General features: G+C 42.0%; 1 protein-coding gene across 1 annotated transcript in view; it reads left to right on the top strand.

The window, feature by feature from the left end:
- The window catches only part of LOC114766322 (A disintegrin and metalloproteinase with thrombospondin motifs 17-like), a 68,305-nt gene that overhangs the window by 35,535 nt on the left and 8,213 nt on the right, over positions 1-24,557 (top strand). The window contains 11 exon segments of the mRNA XM_028957028.1: positions 1,699-1,800; positions 2,162-2,307; positions 3,137-3,306; positions 4,687-4,814; positions 8,910-9,030; positions 13,827-13,907; positions 15,409-15,544; positions 15,546-15,564; positions 16,921-17,080; positions 20,485-20,620; positions 21,665-21,869. Of these exon segments, the coding sequence (XP_028812861.1) occupies positions 1,699-1,800; positions 2,162-2,307; positions 3,137-3,306; positions 4,687-4,814; positions 8,910-9,030; positions 13,827-13,907; positions 15,409-15,544; positions 15,546-15,564; positions 16,921-17,080; positions 20,485-20,620; positions 21,665-21,869 (1,404 nt within the window).

Consider the following 24,557-nt stretch of genomic DNA (forward strand, 5'->3'; position numbering starts at 1 on the left):
TGCATTGTCTGCACGGCACGTTTTCGGCCCAGGCAGAAGCTGCAGGTTTGACATAAAAAAATCTTGACAAGGACAAATTGCTGAGCAACAATGGACAAAGGAGGAGCATGATAAAGCCAGTCAGGTTATGACAATTTAATGACTGCCCTGGTTCTCCAGAGAAGAACGTTATTGGAATTAGATAGAGAGGCTCTCTACCAACACACACATTTCCTAGCAAGGTGAAGTGCTGAGTGTTTTCTAGAAATATGATATTGTTGTCTCACAAAAAGACATTCATGTCTATGAGAATGATGGTTGGGGAACATGTTTGTTTAAAATACGCTGTTAGCCATGATGTGACAGTACTTTCTTTTCAGTAGCTGCATTATCATGCAGTATCAGGGTAGTGCAGGGATTTTAAGTGATAGAATTACATAATTTGGGGGAAGAGACAGGTATAAAAGAGCTGGCTAGACTAGAACTGGACCAAAGACAGTTACAGACACAGGCCAAACTCTTCATTTTTACTGCAGTTAATAACTTGACTGATAGTTTTGCATTTCAACGTTTATTATCTAAAGGAGCAAAAACATACCTTTGGGGTCACTGAGTTAAAATTTATGATTAGGTACAAGAAACATCTAAGAATAAAGTATAGGGAATAGTAAATGGCAAAATCTGATGTGTAAAAGTTAATGCATAAAACATATGTGAGAGTGTATGACATCTGGTTCTTACAATTATGTGAAGATGATTGGTATGGGCTCTATTTTAATGATCTGACACAAATCAGAAGGATCAAACAAACGTTCTAGGCATGTCCGCATAAAAGATTATTTAAACCAACCAGGTATCTGCGTTTTTTTATTTTATATTAATGCATACAATAAAATCCAAAATGAGTAATGTGTCATCAGAGGCTTGGCTGACAGACACAAAGCAGGGTTTTAAAAAAATGCCTTAGATTTTTTTTTAAATAGAGCTCTTGTGTGTATACGTGTATTTGTAAACTATATATGAATATAGCATAAAAACATTGAACATATTAATATGTGTTTCTACAAAAATTCTTGACTCTACAGAAACAGGAAGGTAGATTTGGTATTCAAATACTTCCGATCATCCTTTGGTTGGATGGATTTCTGATCATCCTTTTTTGGCCACTTTGGGTTTTATTGGCATATCCATGTTGCTGCCGCCTGAAGGAAAACTGCTGATTATACCCATGTCTCATTTCACACAAATACCTGTTCATGAATCCACTTTCTCCACCCCAGTTCCCCTCTTTATTTTTCTAATGTAAATCTCCTGTTTGGTTGTGATGACAGCTTTATGATGTTGGATGAATACATGGTCGGGGAAGACGGTGCTCCATTTTCAGCCATCTGTGAAAATGATTCTGTTGGTGTAGAACTACCATGCTGGGCCCGCTTTTGTAGGATAATGAAATCGGAGCATCAGCCAGTAATTCCCTCCCTTATGTGTAATATTAGACAGACCTCTCCACAGCTGCCAGTGTACAGTATGTCTGAAATCAACGTAAGTACAATGTTTAAACAACGTGCAGCAGTATGCACGCAGTGAAGCATGGACCAAGCCAAATGACCAAAACATCATTTCTTGATCCTCCTCACTCTAGTGGGGAGGCTGTAATGGGGTTGATTGTTGCTGTGCTGGTCCTAACTAACATGCAACTCACCAAATCTTGTTTTTCAGCATCTTATGTGCGCTGGCTTGTGGTGTCTTGTGGAAGGTGACACTTCATGTAAAACTAAATTGGACCCTCCACTGGATGGAACAGAGTGTGGCCCTGATAAGGTATACATGAATGCCAACACTTTAGGCCTAATGCATTTTATGGGAACCACTTACCTACCACTATGTAAGGACCATTTTGTACTATGTTCCAACTTATTTCCCCTGGATACGTTTGATCCTATAAACTGTTTTTATTCCACAATAATTTTGGTGATTTGATAATGGTAGCCCAATAGGGAATCCCCACCAGGTCAAATTTTACAAAAGCAACAAATCCTAAAACCATAAACTTAAATATTTCTGTTGGTTGCTAGAACCTGCTGAATAGGACGCTGCTTATGCATTACAATTTCTTCTATCCATAGCTATATAACGTGCATAGTGTTTGTTCTAGACATGAATGTGTGTTTTTCTGTGACAGTGGTGCAGGGCTGGGGATTGTGTCAGTAAGACTCCTATCCCTCAGCATGTGGATGGGGATTGGAGCCCATGGAGCCAGTGGAGCATGTGCAGCCGCACCTGTGGCACCGGAGCCCAGTTCAGGCAGAGGAAATGTGACAACCCCCCGTAAGTCAGCTCACCCAAATGCCAGCCAGCGCCAGCATCCAATCGCATCAGGGGTCTTTCAGATGAAGATTAGGAATTGTGGTTGTCACTCGACCCTGCAGTTGGTTTTCTCGCATAATGAGATTCGCTGGCGGCATCTGGAGGAACAAATCCAAGTTATTCTCCAGCCCTGGCACCTTCGTGGAGAACACTGCTTGGAAGACACAGGTTTTCTCTCCACTGTACTGAAGGTGACAGATCTGTGAGCACTGAGCACTCAGAATACAAAAGCGTTCAGTTCCCCTGGGGTTATAGCGGGGCTGGATGGGGGGATTTGAATTTGGAGAGGCATCAAGGAGCTCTGTGCCAGCATAGGAGCAGAGTCATAAGGTCTGTATGTTAGGATATGTTTATTTTTGTTATGTATGTGTTTTAATTTATTATTATAGTATTTAACACAAAAGGCTAGAAAAAATATATAAGAATAAGCAAAAGGTGTGATTAAAAATTGAATTGTGAGTCGTGTTCTGTGCTGAGCAGCAGGACTGCGAGAGGTAGTCCTGTGCACCAGCCACGACTCTTAATCTTTCCCATGGCTGCAGGAGCAACCTCTGCTGAGGGAGGGATGAAGGAGGTTTAGAGAGTGGGAGGAGAGGGTACAGGTGTCTGTCTACCTCTGTTAGTAGGGGTCACCACTGCTTCCCTGCAGTCCTAGCAGCATGATTGGGCCCGGAGACGGGGCTTGTCCCAGCAGAGGTCCATGCCTGCAGGCAGAGAGTGATGTGTGGTCTGGCAGAAGCGGGGGTGGGTGTTGGAGCTCAGATTTATGGGGCTTCTGTTCTGTCCACAGCCCTGGGCCTGGAGGAAAGCACTGCCCGAAGGCCAGCGTTGAGCACCGCGTCTGCGAGGGCCCACCCTGCTCAAAGGGCCTGCCCACTTTCAGGGACCAGCAGTGCCAGTCACACGACCGGCAGGCCAGCAAGAAAAAGACTAATGTGTGGTCAGCTGTCATCAATGATGGTGAGGCTGAAAACTCCAACTAACACAATATATACTTTGCTGAAAAACCTGGCATGACCAAATGAAGCTGGATGAGATGACAATGCTGGTTAACTACCTAGTCTACGTCTGAATTTATGGTATCTTTTCACAGTGGTCATACCAGATAAGACCAGCTAAAACCAGCTGATCTTCCAGACAGCCTTATGCAGTGAACAAAATAGAGGTGGATTTTTAGCATTTTTGAACATCCGGTTCCCTGTGTCGAAATTCCATGAGGAATATTGAATGGATTTTCAGAAAATTGGCCATTGGCCAGAATGGCATTAACAACAAAGGATTTATCTCATAATGTCAATTATCATGCTAGATTTTTTCGACAATGTGGGAAAAATTTTCCCACCAACCTTATATAAATATAGGTAGGACTGTGTATTTCTGAGTTTGATATGTGAGTCTTTAATCAGGGACCCATTCGTCATCTCAAAGTCTGAAATTATTACAGCTGCTTGCCAAATGTCTCTTTTTTTTCTATCATAACAGGACGTTGGAACTGTTTTTCTGAAAGTGGTTAAATTGCCACGCACCCTCTCCCTCCCCTAGTAAAAACATTACTGTACTGTGAATAAGCTGAGACCCAACCCCCTCATGCTCTCAGCTGAAGTCAGCAAAACCCAAATTCATCAAGCAGCAATAATTTGTGTTTATGATCATATTCAGAATCTTCATAAAAGTGTTTGGATTTCTTAATTAATTGCATACAAGTAAGGTTTTTCTTTTCAGTTCATTGAGGGGTTCGTAGCTAAACTGTCTCTACAAAATGTTCCTTAGTATTTACTATTAAGCCATGTAGCAAAATGTTTTCTTTTGCAAATGTCTATGATTAAGTAAAGAATTTTGGCTTGTCATGTTGCCTGTAAACAAGCACAAAGATGGTCTTAGACCACAAGACACAAAAACACACACACACACACACACACACGGACGCATACACGCTCTTCATGTAAAAGCAGTCTCTCGAAACAGTCTCTCCAACAAGCAAGATTCTTCAAACATCACTTATATCAATTTTGTCTGGTTATATTCCATGTGGAGACTTTTATCTTCCACAGATCAGAATAAAACACAATCTCTCCAGATTTTTCAGACCATCAGTGCAGCCCATCAAGGACATCAATCAAAGCGAGTGCCTGCTGTGTTTTTTTTTAACAAACCTTTCAAATACCAGTAGGCTCAGTAGTCAGGTTGTATTGAACAGATCTTGTGCAAAAGGGCCCTGGCTGTCTGGGTTTTTTAGGCTGCGGTACAGCGCTGCTAAACATTGACTGACTCCTGATTATGAAATTGACTGAAGAAGTGCTGACAGATCTTGTCTGTGTCTGTCTGTGTTTATGTGTTCAGAAAAGCCGTGTGCTCTGTTCTGCTCCCCGGTGGGGCGTGACACCACCGTGTTGGTGGCTGAGCGGGTGCTGGACGGAACTCCTTGTGGACCTTATGAGAATGACCTGTGTGTGAATGGGAAGTGTCAGGTAAGGGCTAAACCCGCAGTTCTTTGGTCAAGACATGGACTGTAGACTTAAAAAAATAATTTGTTTAATTTATATAATTTGTTTAATTTATGTTTAATAGATGGTATTCAATTTATGGCAAATTAGATTAAGCAATTATAACAAACTATGTAATTGAACATTATCTTCTATTTCCATAAGTAATCAAATATATCATCATAATCTGTTCAAATTAACTTTTAGGGAAATTAAATTCTTGTCCAAATGTAATTCTCATCCATGTGTAATTAGCATTTTAAATTAATACAGTCAACAAAAGTGCTTTATTTAAAATTACATAGATAAATAAATATTACTTTTTACTGACTAGATAGATAACTATTCAAGAAAAAAAGGGAGTGCTGATTTTTATTTTAGTAAGAACTAAAACTGTATTTTGCTTCTTTGTTCTGTCTCAAAATCCTAGTTCTCTCATATAGCCTGTACATTTTCTCACATACGGGGGATATAATTACTTACATGACAATGAGACACAACAATGGTTGCTGTAGTGCATTTACTCTGGGACCAGACTTGGCAGGACTGGGAATAAGAGGGTTCAAATTGCCCAGGAGGTGACTGGGGTCGAGTCAGGCGAGAGAAAATCCACTTCCTGTCCTCCCCTGTGGCCTTATTTATAGTGCTGTTCTTTAGGGACACATGAGATGTCTGGATAGGATGAAGGTTACACTTCTGAATATGAACCTGAGCCGGTAGGGCAGCCGTGTCCAGTGTGTGGAGGACCTCTGTGTCAGCAGTTCTTGACTTGATGATCCTAAATATGTAGAGAGTTTTAAGAAGCACATTCATCTGGATAGAGCGGTTCAGCCAGCACTGTGCCAAAATCTGAATGCAGAACAGATTGGGAGACTCCAGACAGCTGGCTGGTAATGACACTGGTTACCTGCCGTCAGTGGACACTCACAGACACATTTACACATAGGCACACTCACTCCTGTCTCACTGTTGCCATTTATTAGCTATTTTGTGAGGTTTTTTTTTTCTTACATTTCGTTTGCACCAGACTAACTTTTTTTCATAATGTTTCAGTAAAGCTGCCCTAACATAGCATTAACCTTCTCCTCATAGCCTACTCCTCAAAGCCCACTTCCCATCTGTCATCCCAGGTGAAGAGATCAGCACAAGGGACGCCTTTATTTAGCTTTAATTGGGTAGTCTTGGTGATGCGTGCGGCCCAGTCAGGTTAATAACGTGGACTCGGCCTGCGGAGAGCACCTGTCTGCCTCACACTGACCGTGTCTCAGATGATGTAAATGCTTGGAAATGCTGAAGAAGCGGGAGGTAGGATGAGCTGGAGCGAGTCCTGCTTTTATATGAGCATTCGATACTCGGTCACTGATGAGGCAGACTGAACATGTGCAGTCCTTAGAAAAGTTCAGCTGCTCATGCAATAATAAGCACATTGTGTCAATGGTCACACACACAGACACAGGCTTGTGTGGGCAGACCTGGGGGCTGTAATAGAGATAAATATTTCAGATTAAAGCTCTTGATGAGAGAATAACAACAACAACATATACTACAATTCAAAAGTTTAATGTCATTTGAACATGGAATGAACATAAAATATTACGTAAGTGGATAAGAAATAGTCATCGACAAAGATAGACCCCACATTTTCTGATGCACCAGATACTCAAGATAATTGCAAAAGAGTTTTCTAATTAGTATTTTTAAAGTGACAGACTATTGGAACTCTGTTGTTGCTGATAATGGGCCTCTCATTAATAGCCATTTGAAGTTATCATAGTAATTTACAGCATTAAAAGATTTTGGATGAATCTGATGTTGTTTTAATGGACAAAAACACTTTGTGAAATCAAGAAAAATTCAAAGAGAGACGTCCCTTCCAAGTAAAAGTTGGGATAGTTATAAGAAACTATTAGTATAGCCTAGATGTTATTTGATCATTTTGTAGAGATGGACCTTCCAATTCTGGTGAAATCAAGTCTGAAGAAGCTCTCGGTTCTGCTTCTCATTTTGTTCTGACCCATTGATATGGCGTAATAAATGTATAACTACCTCTTTACTAACTACATTTCTCAACAAAATATGTTTTCTTATATAAAAATATGTTTTCTTTTTGTCAAAAAGTCTCCACTTTGTTTAAGAGGACATTTGGTTCCCATTAATACAGACAGAGAGAAAGAGAATCAAAATAAGTTGCATTTTATTGGATAATAATGTTATACAGCATTGCTATGTAAGTTGCACAAGTTGCATAATATCCATTCATGACAGCTATGCAGTGTCACATAAAGTCAAGTGGCCCACATTTCCAGTGGCGCTTGGAGCTTTTTACGAGTTCTGAAAAGCTGCCAGCCCTTTATTCTGCACCCTGAGTAAGTAAAGACTGTTGCCTGGGCTCAAATGAAGTCTAGTGTGAAGGGTATTAAAAATCTGTGTTCCTATCTGTAAGAAAGATTGACAATTGTGGGTTTCTTGGATTATTTTGCCCTTTATTAGCTGTTGAAAAGGGTTTTGGACAGAGAGGGTATGTATCAGGAAGTGGGTCCAGTGGTTTTCTGGGTCAAGTAAATAAAGTCTCTTTGCAGAACAGTGTGTCTTTGAAGAAAACTTTATTTGGCCTTTTGTCATTTGTCTGGTTTGTGAAAATAGGTGGGTGGCAACAAAAGTTTGGGGTGTTGGTCTATGTGTGGGACCACAAAAAAGTGAACAAGAGTGTGCCAGTTGGTGTGTATGTGTGTGAGTTACTGTGTGTCTCTGAGTTGGAAAGAAAATTGTAGAGGGTGCACCAGCTCTGTTTTGGTAAAATGACTTCCACATGGTAGGACTGGTCTGTATTAGACCCCCCCCCAAAACCTTCACCAGCATCACCTAGTACCTAGTCCATCAGCTCAGTATTTGGCACATTAACACATGTTAACAGGCTTTTGATTGACTCATTTCTGTGGTCAAGTCAGTGAAGGCGCTTTTGCTGGTTTGGGCACCGAATTGTCTGTGCCAGTCTGTGTTGGCATGCTCTCACCAGAACAAATGTTGGATCGCTGGGACTTAAGCTGACGCAAATACCGCTAGCGCCCTTCGACGCTCCCACACCCCATTATAAAAACCGGCCTTAGCTGTCCCTCTGTACAGCGAGAGGACTTTATTACCCCCATTTGCCTGTCAAGTTTCATGACTGTATCCAATCAGGGCAGGCTGCTGTGTGACTTAAGGCTCTGGAGTCCGCAGGGTGGCCCTTCTGCCGTCCAGCCCATCTGCTCCGCACACTTCCCAGCGATAAGCTACTGGAACAAAAGCGCATTTCTCCAGTTTGTTGGGCCGACAAGACAGACCAATGTCCCCGTTACAGCTCAAAACTCATTGACCTCCAAGACCTGTAAATCTCAGTTGAATGTGATTTGAACCTGAGGCACGTTTTTTTTTTTGTTCTCCCAGTTCCTCGCATAAACTGTTCCCCTTATTTCCTTCAGCAATGTGTGCAATACGTTGATTTCATGTGATCACACTCCCTTGCACTGCACTTTAGCGGAATTCATAATTTTTCCAGTGACATCTAAAATTCTACATCTAACATATGCAGTATATCTATCATGTGTAATATCATCCCCCTGTCATTCTCCACCTTTATAGTACTGCCATAGTATACAATCATTGTTCTGCAGTTATCATAATCGTTTTTGTATTGGAAAGTTCTTGCACCTCTCTAAATGGCACCTTTGCACAGCACGTACTGTATTGAAACATTGTCTCAGCACACTTTGCACATGTAGAACGCTGCTGATAACAATAGAGCCTTGAAGTGCACCCTGATTGTTCCTGTTGTTTGTAAGGGGATAGCTGTAAATCCAGCTGCCATCCTCCATCGAACAGTATGCAGGGAGGAAATGGGCGACGGCCAGGGCTGCATTGTTTTTTTGTTTTTTTTTATTAAATTGAAATATTTTGATCACAGAGGAAAATCAAATGGCATTAATTACTTGTACTCAAGCAGCGGTAGATGGAACATCTGATCGTTTCATGTATTTGAGTTTGGTGTCTTCACAACATGCCACGGCTAATAATTCATCTTCTTTTTTTTTTTCATTGCAGAAAATTGGCTGCGACGGCATCATTGGCTCCTTGGCGAAAGAGGACCGTTGTGGTGTCTGCAACGGCGATGGCAAGTCCTGCAAAATAGTCAAGGGAGACTTTAATCACACCAGGGGAACGGGTGAGTTGAAGAGCGGGTAATGGAGATTGCAGGGGAAAACCACAACCTTTTTGGTGGTTTGCCGTCACCCGTGTCGATACTTCTGCCCATCTGTCGAGTGTGTGTTGCCATTTGAGCTGCGTTTCATATACAGACGCTCTACATTAGGGCTTCTAAATTGAAGCAAATGCCCTACTGTGGCTCCTATGATCTGCTGCTCCTTTGACGCTATGGCACAAGTGGAGCCACCACAAAACGCCTACGCACGTGTAATGTAATACGGAATGAACATGTGCATTATGGGAAAGTTATACCAAATGTAAGCTGACAGATCCTCCCCCTGAATCCCTCCACAGCTGCTTTCTGACACAGAGACACAAGCTGTGTTTCCATGACAGAGTTGCTCAAAACTAAAGAGATATTTTTCGATTTTACAATAATATGCATTTGCAAACTGACTGCAATTCCATTAGTAAAGTGAATGAGTGAAGTGATTGTCACACGTGATACACAGCAGCACAGCACACAGTGCACACAGTGAAATTTGTCCTCTGCATTTAACCCATCACCCTGAGTGAGCAGTGGGCAGCCATGACCAGCGCCCGGGGAGCAGTGTGTGGGGACGGTGCTTTTGCTCAGTGGCACCTCAGTGGCACCTTGGCGGATCGGGATTCGAACCGGCAACCTTCTGATTACAGGGCCGCTTCCTTAACCGCTAGGCCACCACTGCCCTGATATGTGAAAAGAAACTTGTTCCCTTCTTTAAAACAACATTAACGCTCAAGCGTTATATAATGTTTCAACATGTTACTGTTCAATGTAACTCTGCCAAATAAATACTATTAATCATAATATTAATAATTTCTAAGGATTACACTTGATGATGTGATGTTAAATCCTCAGTCTGGATGTAACAAGCACTCAAGCAGCCTTGATCTCACCTGTAATATCTCAGTTTTCTGGCACAGTAAAGAAGATTAAAACTGGTCTTGGCTTTTTGACTCTGATTATAGAGAGCATTCTGGTGGGTCTACCATGCATGATGAGAGGCAACGTTGCAGCTCAGCAGGTGCTGACGCCTTCATTGATATTTCATGTCTTTATTCGAGGACAGTTCCAGGTTGAATAGGCTCCAAATAGGGTTCATTTGCATATGGAAACAACTGGCAGGAATTGGCATCCTCACAAAAACAACAAAATATATTAGGATTTGGGCCAGCAGACAGGACAGCATTTATATGTCAAAAGCAGGCTTGCCAGAAATTCTGAGCACCGAGCGTTAATCAGCAAGTGTTACTCTTTCATTCTGCTTTAAGAGCCTTCTCCCACAGCCATAATGAGCCTCTTTTACACATTCACCCAGCAAACAAAGGCTCTGAGATCTGATTGTAGTATCTTTTACTGTCAGAACCTGTCTGAACGCTGTCTGATTTGTGAAAATGAATTAAAAGCATCCCCAGCATATACAAGAAGCCATTTTCAACCAAAAATATTATCAGTCTTTACAAGTGAACAAAAAATTATTATGATGATGATGTTTGTTGTAATGTAATGTAATGTAATGTGCATCTGAAAAAAGCATTTATAGATTCCATTGGTGCCCATTAACCTGACCCAGAACCGCTCTGGTTTTCTATTTCCCAGTTGCTCGTAGGTATTGTAAGAAGGTTTTGATATGTGTGACGTCAAAGATCAGGACTTTTCCCAAGTGTTTGTCATGTAAGAATACTGCTTTTGTCTGTCTGTTTTTAAATTGCTATTGTGGGTCTTCCTGGGAACAGATACAAGAAGTAGCGACAAACTGGTATTTTGCTCAAGCACAGTATATACTCAGCGGGTGTAGTTTTAAAGGCAAGTTTTTGGTTTTATAAGACTTCTCAGTGTCTCGGAAGAGCCCATTAGGACATTTGGCATTTTGACAATGTGGCCTGATTAACAGCTTGGAATTTTTCATGCCCTGCCAGGACCCCTTGTTCAGCCGAAGCAGAGTAACGATTTAAAAGAACAGGTCCTCGGAGTGGAGTGAGAGCTCGCTGTTTCGTGAAACGCTGTAAACGGTCAGAGGCGTGGCTGCTTGCTGTGATCTCTGAAACCTTTTCACGCTGTTCCCAGGAGCGGCAAGAGAAAAACATCCAACAGGCAAAGATGACCTCAAGCAAATGACAGCGAGTTCCAACTTTCATTAAACAAACGAAACAGTCTTTCTCAGCGGGATCTATGTATCCAACTGAGATTAATGAGCCTCGCAGAAATGCCCAATCAGTGTTGTGCAGTTCACACTGAAAAGAAGTTCTTCAAAATTCAGTTCTTACAAGTAAAAGTGAACAAGTTTGTGTCTATAGCTGTCTCACTCTCTCACTGTCCATAACTGCTTAATCTTGATGTGGGTATGGCTGCTGCAGGCCATCCCAGGAAATCCATTCGATCACAGCGTCCAGTCAACTACAAGGAGAGATCATACAACGGAGCACACAAAACTGGAGCCTGGATTTAAACTCAAAACGTAGGAGGTGACAATGCTAACCAACGCATTCCCGCCCTGTTCCATTCATAGTTCCTCTTAAAAAAAATTCGGACCTATGTCCGAAGTTCCAAAAACGAACACTCCATTCGATTCTGCCTCTGATTTGAGCACGCATTGTGCACTCAAAAAAATGATTTGTTGGGTTAACTTAATTCAATTATGACACCTATCTCCACACATTTGAGTTACGCCATTTGAAACTAAGGCAGGCAAATAGGACCCTATTTGGTCTATTTAGTTTCAAATAGCATAATAGCAGAACGGATAAGTGCAGATTGGTACAGAGGCATCATGCGTAACGCACCATGCAACTGTAAGTTTTGTGAGGGACTGACAGCAGAAGGGGACACTTTGTCTTACTTTTTCCACTTTTATCCTGATTGTGTGCAGTTGTTGTGCGTGTATAAATGTTCGTCTTTCGTGCCACATTCTCGTTGCGTCCTTAATGTGTAAGTCCTGATCTGATGCATTTGTGAAGCCGTGCTAATGCGTCCTTCCTTTTACCATGCCACCGTGACAAGTTCAGTATTCGCAGAGTTCAAGCATCTCTGCACAACACTCTCTCTAAAAATGGACTCTGTTTTGGGACGGGCTGTACATTCTGTTAAAATCTTCTCCGTGTTGTTATGGAAAGGTTGGCATTTCCTGTGTTGTGTCCAGCTGAGATTGGAAGCTCTTGCCAGACGCACTCTATGTGATTTTTTGGGGTTTTTTTATTTTTTATTTGGGGAAGCGGATTGGTGTGGTTGCACTAACCAGGCCCGAACCGAGGGCTCTTTTCCCAGCGGTTTGCGGTGATCGGAACTTTTTAACTGCTTTTTTTTTTCTGATGTGCTGCCTGTCACACTTGACATTGGTAACAGTAAGGTGGTGGTTAGTCCCAAAACACACAACACATTGGCAAGTACAAAGTGAGCCATGCGGAGAATGGCGGGTCAGTAAAGAGGAACAAAACAGTTCGGCTCAGCGCTACACTCAAGAGGGGAAAAAAAAGTACTTCTCCACCATTTGAAGTGTCTCTCTGATCTGAAGTTCTTTATACTCTTCACAGCGCTGTTGTTTTGCTATTTTTAAAACTTGTGAAGACTTGCTGATCCACGTCACCCCAATTACTCAGAGGTCAACCTGGAAGAACTCTATTTCCTGATGCCACAGCATCCTGGGTCCGGCAATTACATGTGGTCCGAAAGAGCCAGTCAGCTGTTTCTCCTCGGTGCCCAGCAGTCTCTACTGTCTGTCTTCGTGTTGAGAATCTTCGCTTAATTCTTCTTTCCAATTTCAAATGACAACAGACAAGTTAAAAACACCCAGATGTCCCCAGAAACTGATTCAAGTTAACAGCTCTACATGCTGTTTGGGAACACATTGCCTCAGACTGAATGAAATGTGACAATGTTTTTAAGAAAATATCACATGGTGTTATTAACCTTTAATAACACACTTTTTTTTTTTTTAACGAAACCATACGATTTCGGTATTCTACTTCTGAGGAATTTATGGATCAATTTATTCTGTCATTATTATATTTGCTGCAAGCACTGTTGAAAAAAACATGATAGGACATTATTTTTGCTGGTAAATTATTTTGGCTTTAAGCCTACAGTAGTAGCAAAAAAATCATTTACACACAAATTTACACACTTTATGACTTATACATCACAAATGTGTGAGTCATAATATTATCTACTTTGAAGACTTGCGTGACGCCCTCATAGCTGACCAGGCAAAAAAATTATAATATTGATGAAATGTATATAACAATGACAACAGTGTGTGTGTGTGTGTGTGTGTGTGTGTGTGTGCATGATGGAAAAAGAGAAAAAATAATGTATGGCTCTTGTTCTCCACCTCCATAAGCTCTAAGTAAATGAATCTAAGTGAATCCCTTCATCAAAGATGCATGGAAAGGAAAATGTCTGATGAAATGTCTGTCTACAGCAGTACAGGTCCATAAAAAACTGTCATTAATTTGTCCTGATGGGGCAGCGTCCCTGTAACTGGGCGAGCTCTTTCATTTCGCCGCTCTCTGGCAGAAGCACCACTCAGGGCTTAGTGTCTGTTTATCAGCTGCCAAAAGATGGATGATGAATTTGGCCCCACGTGTCGTTTTACTTGGGCCAGAGCAGTGTTCAGAACAACGGCCCAGCCATGTTGACAATGGTAATGATTTCTTTCCAAAAACTGTCCGGTTGCCCGGCCACTGTGATACGCCAACCTTGTGAAGCCCACTGAGAGAGAAAGACATCTCTATACCCTCTTCACACACTGTCTTCTGTCACTTCTGTCCCTGCAGGTTACATTGAGGCTGCTGTCATTCCAGTAGGAGCCAGACGCATCAAAGTCATGGAGGACAAACCATCACACAGCTTTCTGGGTAATTTAAAGCACCCCCTTAAGACAAAGTCTCTCTGAAGCCTGATAAGTCAGTGATATGAGAATGAACAGACAAAATAAAGATGCTGACAGAACTCTGCATCGCAATCAAATTCCACAGCTATTGAATTTTCAGGAAACTTTCCACCCACCTGTTTATTTAGTGGGTTTGTGTTTCCATCGGGGGGATTTATTTGTGTGTTTTGACCCTTCAGTGACTCAGGGCTTGTATACCGCTGAAAGATTTAACACCCAAACGCATAAACATTCATCTGGAATGTGCAGCTCTATAATAAAAGATTTTGCCCCCCCCTTCTTTTTTAATACACATAACTGCTGGAAGCAACTTGAAAGGAGCCACTCCCTTTGAGATGAGAACATCTGTTCCTCTAAAAGAGCAAAACACAGTTTCCCTTTGTACTGTATTTGTCCACACATATCCTCCTTTCTCTCCAGCGATGGTAAACAGCCCCATCTCGGTAATGAAAATTTATATCGCTGCAGCAACGGAGGGAGTGATGGGGTTTCTAATGATCCTGGTAACAGCGCTGAATTGGTAATCGAGCTCCCGAGCTGAATGGCTTTATTAAGGCTCGTTGATTATGCCGGGCAGCCATCTCTCTACGATGGGATCAGACTGACGGAGCGGTGATTTGGATTTTCTTTCTTTCTTTCTTTGTCCAATTCAGGCCAGGGATAATTAGAAAGAAAATTGTTTTTGACTTTTAAGCATTTCAGACAAGACATTGCTTATTCCAGTTTAATTGAATAACGCCATTTAATCCAGCAGCTAATGCCTCACCACTCTGTACCAGGAGCCTCTAATGCATAGTGAAAGTACAGCTCTGAGAATTACAAAAACCTTGGCAACATTCCTTTTTTTCATTTTGTGGGTTTGTATCTGTCAGTGATTGATATTCCTGCATCTGAAATTTGATTCAACCTAGCAGTTGAGCAGAGGGTCTGTGACTGAATTCATTGCACTGGTGTCTGGTGTATAGGATAGATGTTGATATTCTTTAATGAACAAACAAATGAAAGTTGAGAGTTGTAATAACTGTAAACTGAGTGAAAAACCCTCTCTGAACAAGTGCTAAAAGTGAAGGCCCATTAGAGATGCTTCATAAATTTACAACCTGGAGGTATTGATTATCCCTCATGTTCACGTCTATTTTCGACCATTAATAATGTGAATCATTTGCTGCAATTATAGGTCTAAAGGCATCAAATTGTGGGATTTATTAGACAGTTGTTTTCTGCAGCCTCCGGTTTACGATACTGTGAAAGTTTTAGTGCTTGACTATGTATTTATAGTTGACAGTGCTGTTCATGCTCCTTTTAGAGTGGTTTTAATTTAATGTGTACTACACTGGATTGTAAAAAGACGTGTTGTACTTTATTGAAAATAAAGTCACGCTGACAAATTGCCTCTCAGCGGTGACTGTTATTCCGATGGCACGCGGATTAACACGTCATTAATCTGTATGATTTGAATGTCACAGCACTGAAGGACTCCAGCAAGAGATCCATCAACAGCGACTGGAAGATTGAGCTGCCCGGGGAGTTCGAGCTTGCCGGCACAACGGTCCGCTACGTGAGGCGGGGGCTGTGGGAGAAAATGTCTGCCAAGGGACCTACTAACGCCACTCCACCTCATGGTAAAGCTATTACCGTTGCGGTGTCCCTCCAGCAACAGGTCTATCTTTGATCCAGTGGGTGTTGCCTTCACACCTTTCAGGCCTGTTTGTTCATGCGTCCAGTGGAAAAGAACACGTTGACTTGCCTGCAAGTGGCGACGATCAGCAACTGGAAAACATGTGTCGTATACAGAGTTGCCATTGGGCTTAAGACACTCACACTGTTCGTGGTCCAGGGTAAACAAGCAAACAGCATCCAGAACGCCACAGCCTGGCGATTTTTAGGCCACAATTTAAACATGTTTTGGGACAGTTCCATGGTTGACCTGGAACCTTCAAAATCCTGGGAAATCTGGAACAAATTTCTTCTTTTCCCCATGAAATGTATATATGACTCTTTGGTTTCAACATGACATCATGCCTCTTCATAGTAAGCTAAAGCATAGGAAATGAGTGAAACTGAAACGGGATCCTTTTAGCACCTTGTTTCATTTAGGATCTTCCATAGAGCTGATTCGGTCCAGTGTGGGAGATTAAGTCAAACTGCTCCCCACGTTTTCTGAAGTTGTCAATTAAACTACAGGAACCTCGAGGGAGAGATTACAATTAACATCAATGAGGAATGAGGCAGCCTTCACTCGAAGCCAAGGATTTATGGAAAGAAAAAAGCTAAATAACCTTTGGATCTCAATAACTTGACTTCAAACGGCTCAAATGTTTACATCCCTGCACAGATTTCTATCTCAGGGAAAAATGACGCTGAAGCGCAGCTCTTCGGTGGCCTTCTTTTCTGCCCGACAGGCTCAAGTTAAACCTCAAGGACTCTGAGGGCAGATTGGATTAAAAACATTTCCAAATTGCCCGAGATCTGTTATCGTTCGCAGCTTAGTCCTACTCAGATCATGCCTCGTGACACGTTACGAAAATTGGTATCAGATTCAAATTGTGCACACCTGCTATCGTGTACAGGGGTCTTCTTCACCCTCCTTGCTGCAAGCCATTATGGGGAAAGAGGCTGGCCCCTTTTTACCCTAAATTACAGCGTGTGAACCACCCAGAAGAACACCTCCTGTTAACCGGACCCTTATTGACCCAATTACGCACACTGGAGTGTTTCTCTATGCTGAGAACCTTTGCAGCAGATTACGTGTGAGGGTTTAGTGTTTTATAAGGAGTTTTGTAGGAGTTATATGCATCTGTGAGGATTATAAAATTTGAAGGTATATCAAGTTATAGATCATGGAAACTATATGTTGTGCATGACGTTTACATGAATTTGAAACACCTGTATAATTTTCATTGGCTGCACTTGATAACAAGGCCCTTGTGTTGCATATATCTTATATACGTATTCTTTTTCATGTTTGCCAAATGAAGGTGCTTTTGTTCCATGACCAAATGTATGGAATCCACTATGAGTACACAGTGTCCCAGAACCAGTCTCAGGAGAACACCAGCGAGGTGCAGAGAGAGCCAGAGCACCTTTACCTGTGGACCCACAGCAGCTGGGAGGACTGCAACGTCCAGTGTGGTGGAGGTCAGCCATGGCCATGTCCATTCTTTTTACTTCTGTCCCACCTTCCACATATTAAAACACCACCCAGACAACCTTTCATTTTACCTCTGTTTTATAGCTGATAAATGCTGTAAATGTAAATGTAAATCTATGTTCAACTGAATATACTATTGGGGCAGTGGTGGCCTAGCGTGTAGGGAAGTGGCCTCGTAATCTGAAGGTTGCCAGTTCAAACCCCGAACTACCAAGGTGCCAGTGAGGTGCCACTGAGCAAGGTGCCGTCCCAACACACTTCTCCCCGGGTGCCTGTCATGGCTCCACTAACACACCCCCATACCATCACAAAACAGCTGGCCTTGAACTTTGCACTCATAAAAATTCGGATGATGATGGATTTTAATGCAGTGCCGCCTGAGGGATCGATGGTCATGGACATTCAATGTTGGTTTTTGACCTTGCCGCTTACGTACAGAGATTTCTCTAGATTCTCAGAATCTTTGATTATATTATGGACAATAGATGATGAAATCACTAGATTTCTTGCCATTATACACTATGAAACGATGTTCCTAAACTGCCTACACAGTTGTTCATAGAGTGGTGAACCTCGCCCCATCCTTGCTTGTGAATGACTTAGCCTTTTGGGGATGCTCCTTTTATACAAAATCATGACAATCCCCTGTTTCCAATGAGCCTGTGAAACGGGTGTTTCCTCTACAACTTTGCATCAAATTCAAAATGAGTGAACATTTGTAAAAAAAAACAATAATTGGAATTGGTATTGTAGAAAGAATTCCTCTTGAGGCACCATGCTTTTCAACAGATGCTTCTTGTTTTAGTTAGGCACGGTACCTGTCAGTATAGTTGCGTTTCTGGGCTGTATAATGTGTGGATTTGACCTTGACTAGTGGACATGCTGCAGGGTCCAGTTTTTTGGAGGATTTTATGACATGGTAGGGGGGAAGCACTGGTTCCCTGCGTGGAGAATCAGAGTGGCAATCCTGCTTTACTCTCTCTCATGCGCGTCTGAGGCGGCTGCTTCTGATGTGGCGCTGTAATCTTGAATGCGTCGCATATGTGCCCCCATGCTGCTTGAATTAATCTGGAAGTTGCAGCCGTCTGGGCAGAGTCTCTGAAGCAGCACATCAAACGGGGCTGAGACAGGGGCCGTGGGGAGAGAACCATCACCGCTTCTTCCTGCCCGTTGGGCGCCAGTGGCACGGGTGCCCCTGCCCCCTACCAACTCAGTTCCAACTCAATTTCCACACAGCAGTGGCCTATTGATCATGCTGAAGTGTTTAGAAGAGACATGTAAGCCATTGTGTTAATTAGATGTAATACCTTGTAGCACTTTTTGCTGAACGACTACGGTAGTTTTCTGCAGCTCATTTGAGTGCATCTTATGCATTAAGACGATTTGATTCTGACTCTCAAAGATAAAAGCAAATGCCAAATAAGTGCATGCCAATTAAATGTAATTAAACTAACTGATTTACGCCACATAAATGCTTAAGCAAGGATAAATGCCTCTCCTCTCATGTTCTTTCAATATTTTATTTGCCTCAAACCACTGCATTGTCAGACTTTCAAACTAAACACCATAAACAAATGTGGTGAATGTTGGATAAAGTTCTGTATCAGTTAGTGTTTTAATATTAATATCGACAATCAATATTTTACATTGAGGCCTCAACAAATTATAAACAGGATTTTGTGATGACTCAGACTGAATCATTAGCATGTTCATAATCAGAGTACTTCCTTATATTGCTGTATATTATGATATGCCTTCATAGCTTGTTCTGCTTGTTTTTGCCTGTTTATCTATTTCTGGATATATTGATATATGATATATTGATTAGCATGGAGAATTTTTGAATGAAAAAGGTGTTGCTCACAAACTTGCTGAATCTTACATTAAATCAATCATTCTATTCCAGTTCAACTTATCAAGAGATTCATCATTCATCAGTTTACAAAGAAACCTATGATCCAGACAGTTTAATTTTACAATGCTCTAAGATGGAAGATTTTAAAGGATGTTTACGTTATTGGATAAATACTCAATGATGTTTAATGTCTATCTCCATCCATGTATTTGTATGTATATAAATAAACACAGACACAAAGTCACAAATGTGCTTCATTCTTTTAGTTCCGACAAATGTCACAGTGTCTGTGTATGCTAGTCACATTTTTTTAGGGACTTACAATACTCCATTGTCTGCTTATCAGCTCATTTTTTATGTAGCCCATTTGCAATGGGAGGAAAGTTTCTTGATTACCACTTTTCAAATTAGTGCATGTAAACATGTGTATGCTGAATGCATGCTGCAAGAAAATCATTTCCATTCTGTGTACAGATTGGTGTGTACATAATCACTCCGTGCTCTTGTGATATTATTTTGACTATGTGGTTTGACTTGGCACATTTATCTCAACTGAAAATTAATGAGCTTATCCTCCGTCTTGGCACAGTGCTTCTGTTGTTGCTATGAATTCATTAAAGGCAGATTTCAAGCACATTTCATATTGTCTGCTAGGGTCACCGCGTCACCCATTACTAATTTGGTCCAGTTGATATCATAAAATAGCCCTTTCGTCACCAAGGTCATTATTTCTAATTAATTTTATTCAGTATTTGATGGCCAATTAGACAGTACAGTCAGAGGTTAGTTAAGGCTCAATTACATTTTGGCCAGTTGGCCAGCTTACTGTAAATATAAACATATATATCGGCTTTAATAGCTTGTGTGTCTTCATAACAGAGAAAAGCTGGTGGCTGCATTACTACTGCATGACTGCCCTCCATACTTAACATGGTGGCTCTGGACAATGGCTTAATGTGTTTCTAATATATTAATGAGCCACAAAAATAAAAACCACCTGAACTGAATAGTAGTGAACGTGCAAAACGTGTTCATAAACAGTTGGCCGAACACGTTGACTTGGCCTCCAGGTTTCCCTGATCACAATATAATGAAGCATCAGTGGATTGTGCTATTGCATCTTCTAAAGTATCTGCTGCTAACTTCTTGGTGCCAGATACCACTTGTCACCTTCTTATGAAGGTCTTATGAAGTCCACGACTCGATCCAGTTCAGCTACCCAATATTAGTCAGGTGATTTTAATTTTGTGGCTAGAGGGTGTAAAATACAGTGTATGCCGTGTAGTATTTCTCCAGTTTTCAGCATTAAGCTGTATCTACTGGGAGCTTTCATTTACACTCCACCTGTATCTAGTTTACGTTGATATTCTGATCACAGCATAAAGTGATACGGATCATCTACCAAATTTCTCAAAATGTCTTTTTAATGAATAGTGCATATCTCCTTCATGTATGTTTATGCTTAATGATGGCCAAGGAGCTCAAACTGAAGATGGCTAATGTGTGACAAAGGCTTGAATTTCTGCGTTTGTTTAGGTGAAAGAAGAACTGTGGTCTCCTGCACGAGGCTCATCAACAAGACTATGACCCTTGTGAATGAAAGCTACTGTCACCCCGACAACCGTCCGGCACCTCAAATACGTCACTGCAACTCCCACCCGTGCCAGTATCGGTAAGACCCCGAGCCCAGTTTGGTGCTCATCTGCATCGAACGTCTCGAAATGAGGGAAGAGTGTGTGCAGAGCTCATGCAAATGCAATATAAAGTTATGAAGGCTTCTGCTTTTTTATGCTTTTTTTTTTTTTCCTTTGTGAGTTTGGTCTGGTGTTATCACAGAGGCACATTTGCCTGTTATTGAAATATTATAGCCTTGTCTTCAATAAAAGTAGCAGTAGTGAACGAAATTGAAGAAAGCCCTCCACTACAAATCAAAACTTCTTTCACCTCACGTTTCTTATTAGTGCGTGGAAATTTCTGGAACTGTGCTTTGATGCGGTTTAACCAACGGATTGGTCTTGCGGTGTTTTATGACCAGGGTGCCCTTGCGTTGGCAGCCAGGGCCCTTAGCTTTAATGTGCTTTAACTGTGCAGTGTTAAGTTTTACAGCGTGGGCGGGTTTCTTACCTAATGGCTCACTGAAACCCATTTTAGTCCACATCACAGGCCCTCGTGTCCATCAACCGCAGATTGCATAAAGGGGTTCCTCGCATTTTAAGCCTCTGGGGCTCTTTGTGTGCTGCACGTTTGCGGCAGATATGGAGATAGAATTCAAAGCTGGTGTCTGAGGGTCTTTAATTAATGAGTCTTGGGAGATCACTGACTATTTAAAAAGACAGGTAAGGCATTCAAGACAGGCTTTGTGTCACAGGAATCAAGGTTTATGAAAGTTCATGCTGAGATTAGAGCTCAGGGCAGTTAGAGCTCAGGGCGATTTTTTTTTTGGTGCTTAGATTGACACAGGCATGTATGTTTTGTATGTGTGGGGATGATTAAGACAATGTAACCCATATTTATTAATTTCCTTTCAAAATCTGTTGATGTTTTCAGCTCCTACACACCCATAGATGTCCACACCCTTCAATCATTTCTTAATCAATTTTTTATGTGCAAATTTCAAATCTGATGGTTTCTCTCCTAGTTACTAGCCTGTTTCACTTCTCTCTGGTGTGGAAGGGGTTTGATACAGGATATGTATTTCTCCCTGTCTTTCTGTCAGGTGGGCAGCTAGCGACTGGGGTCGGTGCTCAGTAACCTGTGGAAAGGGTCTGCAGTTGCGGGATGTGGTGTGTGTCTACCAGCTACAGAACGGCTCCTACATCAGCACCAGGGACCTGTACTGCCTGAGCCCCAAACCCCTGGCCATACAGGGCTGCGAAGGGAGAGACTGTCTTACCGTGTGGGAGGCCTCTGAGTGGTCCAAGGTGTGTCATTCTAAAGTCATACCAGCTCTACATGTACACTACAGGCCTGTTGGTGGATTTTGATTTCAGACCTGCATGGCAACATTAGAAATGCTTAGCACCACAAAGTACCAGGTTCAAACCACCTACTACCACTGTGTCCCTGAGCAAGACACTTAACTCTGAGTGTCTGCAGGGAGGACTGTTCCTGTATCTACTGATTGTAAGTCGTGCTGGATAAGGGCATCTGATAAATGCTGTAAAATGCTTAGTTGATTCAGGCGGACTGTCCCTGTAACTGTTTTTTTATATTTTTCCAACAATCATCAATACATGTGTACCTATTACATGTGTAAAAGGTCGAATTTACACACATCAAACCAGCATAACAACATAAGTAACAACTGAGTAGCAAAACTGGAAAAACAAAGAACTTAAAAACCCAAAACCCCAAACGTGGGCAGTGATGGACAAGACCAGAACATGTGACTCACTGTGGCTGGACCCCGATGACATCTAAGGCATCTAATGGATAAATGTCAGCTATCCGGTCGCTGGAAAAGTGTTGTCGATGTAAAACGTTAAACTGTATTATGCAGTGCCTGAGGCAGAAAAAGGAGGTGTGAATACCATCTGGAGTCCATAAGGAAAGGTGGCGGCTGTCCTGCACTGATGGCTTCAGGCCCGGGCCAAAGCACAGCTCATCTATGGTGGACCGGTATCCTGTCCGCTGTCCGCAGGTGCCCGCCACTCCGGTCAGTCTCTGGCATACCCCGCTGAATGGCCGCTTCTCATATTCAATGCCACCAGATATGGGACTGTGGGGCAGGCGTCCTCGACCATCCGCAAAACTCATCGGACGTGTCGGGACCCTGCTGAACATGAAGCCCACATGGGGCCTGGCTGTGTCCTCCCGGCGAGTCGTGGCTCCTTGGATCTCAGCAGGGCGGTGTCGGCTGTGTCCAAATGTGGCCGGGTCATTGTTTGGTGATGTTTCCCTTGACCTATCTACCAAATATTAAACCCCTGTGTCATGACGTTGTGCATATGCAGCCTTCTTCTTTGCAATGTCCAGCCAGCGTGACAATTCCAGATAAATGAAGAAATTGGGAGTGCAATTCTTGGAAAAAAGAAGAGGCAACAACTAAAAGGCGCATTTTAACTGTGTTTAACTGTGACCTGTCAGAGAAATAGGGAAGGATGACCACCACTTAAGATCGTTTTTAAGATTTACTTCATATAGCTTCTTGTAAGAGTGTGTAACCTTTTTACCAAGATAGGTAAAGGACTTATTTACAGTAAAGTCATAGTTAAGACTGAGTGCTAGATTACTGATTTCACGTTTAGTGAAATGTAATTTATATTCCGATATTCTTTTGACACTGTTCAGTAAGTCAGTAAGATAGGGCAAGGAGGAAGAAGGGTCAGAGAGATATAAAAGCAAATCGTCAGCATAAAGTCAAACCTTGTGAGTAAGACCCCCTCTCACAGCCCAGGCACCCTGTCATCAGGCCAGAGGTTCAATTGCTAAATTGAACAGGAACGGTGATAAACAGCAGCCCTGCCTGACTCCATGCTGCAGAGCGAAGAAAGTTGAATTGATAAAGATAGTACGCATAGCTGCCTGTGGGGCTTCATAGATTAAGCCAAATCAGGATATAAAAGTGGAGCAAAAGCCAAATTTTTTCAGTACCTGAAACAGATCGCCTTTCGGCATTGTCACTGGATTGGCCAGAGTAAATTATATTGAAAAGGTGCCGCATGTTAAAAACTATTGTCTGTCTAACATACGCCCTGTTTGATCAGAGGTGATAAGCCCTGGTCTGAACCCAGACGTGCTCCAAGACAGCCTGGTTCGTTGTTTCATGCATTCTACCTGTATGTAGTATGTTTTTCAAATAGAGAACAGAGAATGGATGCCAATTTATTGGAAAAATGTTTTATAGAATTTCAATCGAGATCCAGCTGTCCTACTGCAAGTTAAAGAGTTAATAGCATGCATGATTTTCTGAGATGTTATAGATGCATCTATAGTTCATTTTGCCTTGGAATCAACTTGTGGAATTTCAAGACTGTCTAAAAATGCCTGGATCTCTGTGATGTCAACTGTGGCCTCTGACATGTAAATATCAGCATAATAATTCCTGAAGTGGTTATTAATAATTTGCAGATGGGTAGAGGTTACATTTGGTGCTATTCGGATTTCAGGGATAGAACTTTTTTACACCGTAGTTGATGAAGCAACAGCCTGCCTGCTTCGTCACTGTGTTCGTAGTGTAATTTCTTGGAGAAGTTGTTCCGTTTCTTCGATGGATGGGCCATCATATTCTTGGATCCAAATGCCAAGTTCGATGGATTGCACTGCTATTAGGTAAAAGGAGGAGTCTATGGTCAATGATGACGATACTATGGTACTGAGAGTTTGTGACAGTCAATTCTTAAGTAAAATCTGGGGAGTAGAAGGAATATTGTCTGGCTGGATTAGCATTTCTCCATTTCTCCCCACACACTGCTCCCCGGGTAGCGGGTAAGGAAACGGGCTCATAATCAGAAGGTTGCCAGTTTGAGTCCCCACACACTGCTCCCCAGGTGCCTGTCATGGCTGCCCACTGCTCACCATGGTTAAAAGTAGAGGACACATTTCACTGTGTGCCCTGTGTGCTGTGCTGCAGTGTGTCACAATGACAATCACTTTCACTTATGTTTCAT

Source organism: Denticeps clupeoides, chromosome 16 (genome assembly GCF_900700375.1).
Source record: "Denticeps clupeoides chromosome 16, fDenClu1.1, whole genome shotgun sequence".
Lineage (NCBI taxonomy): Eukaryota > Metazoa > Chordata > Actinopteri > Clupeiformes > Denticipitidae > Denticeps > Denticeps clupeoides.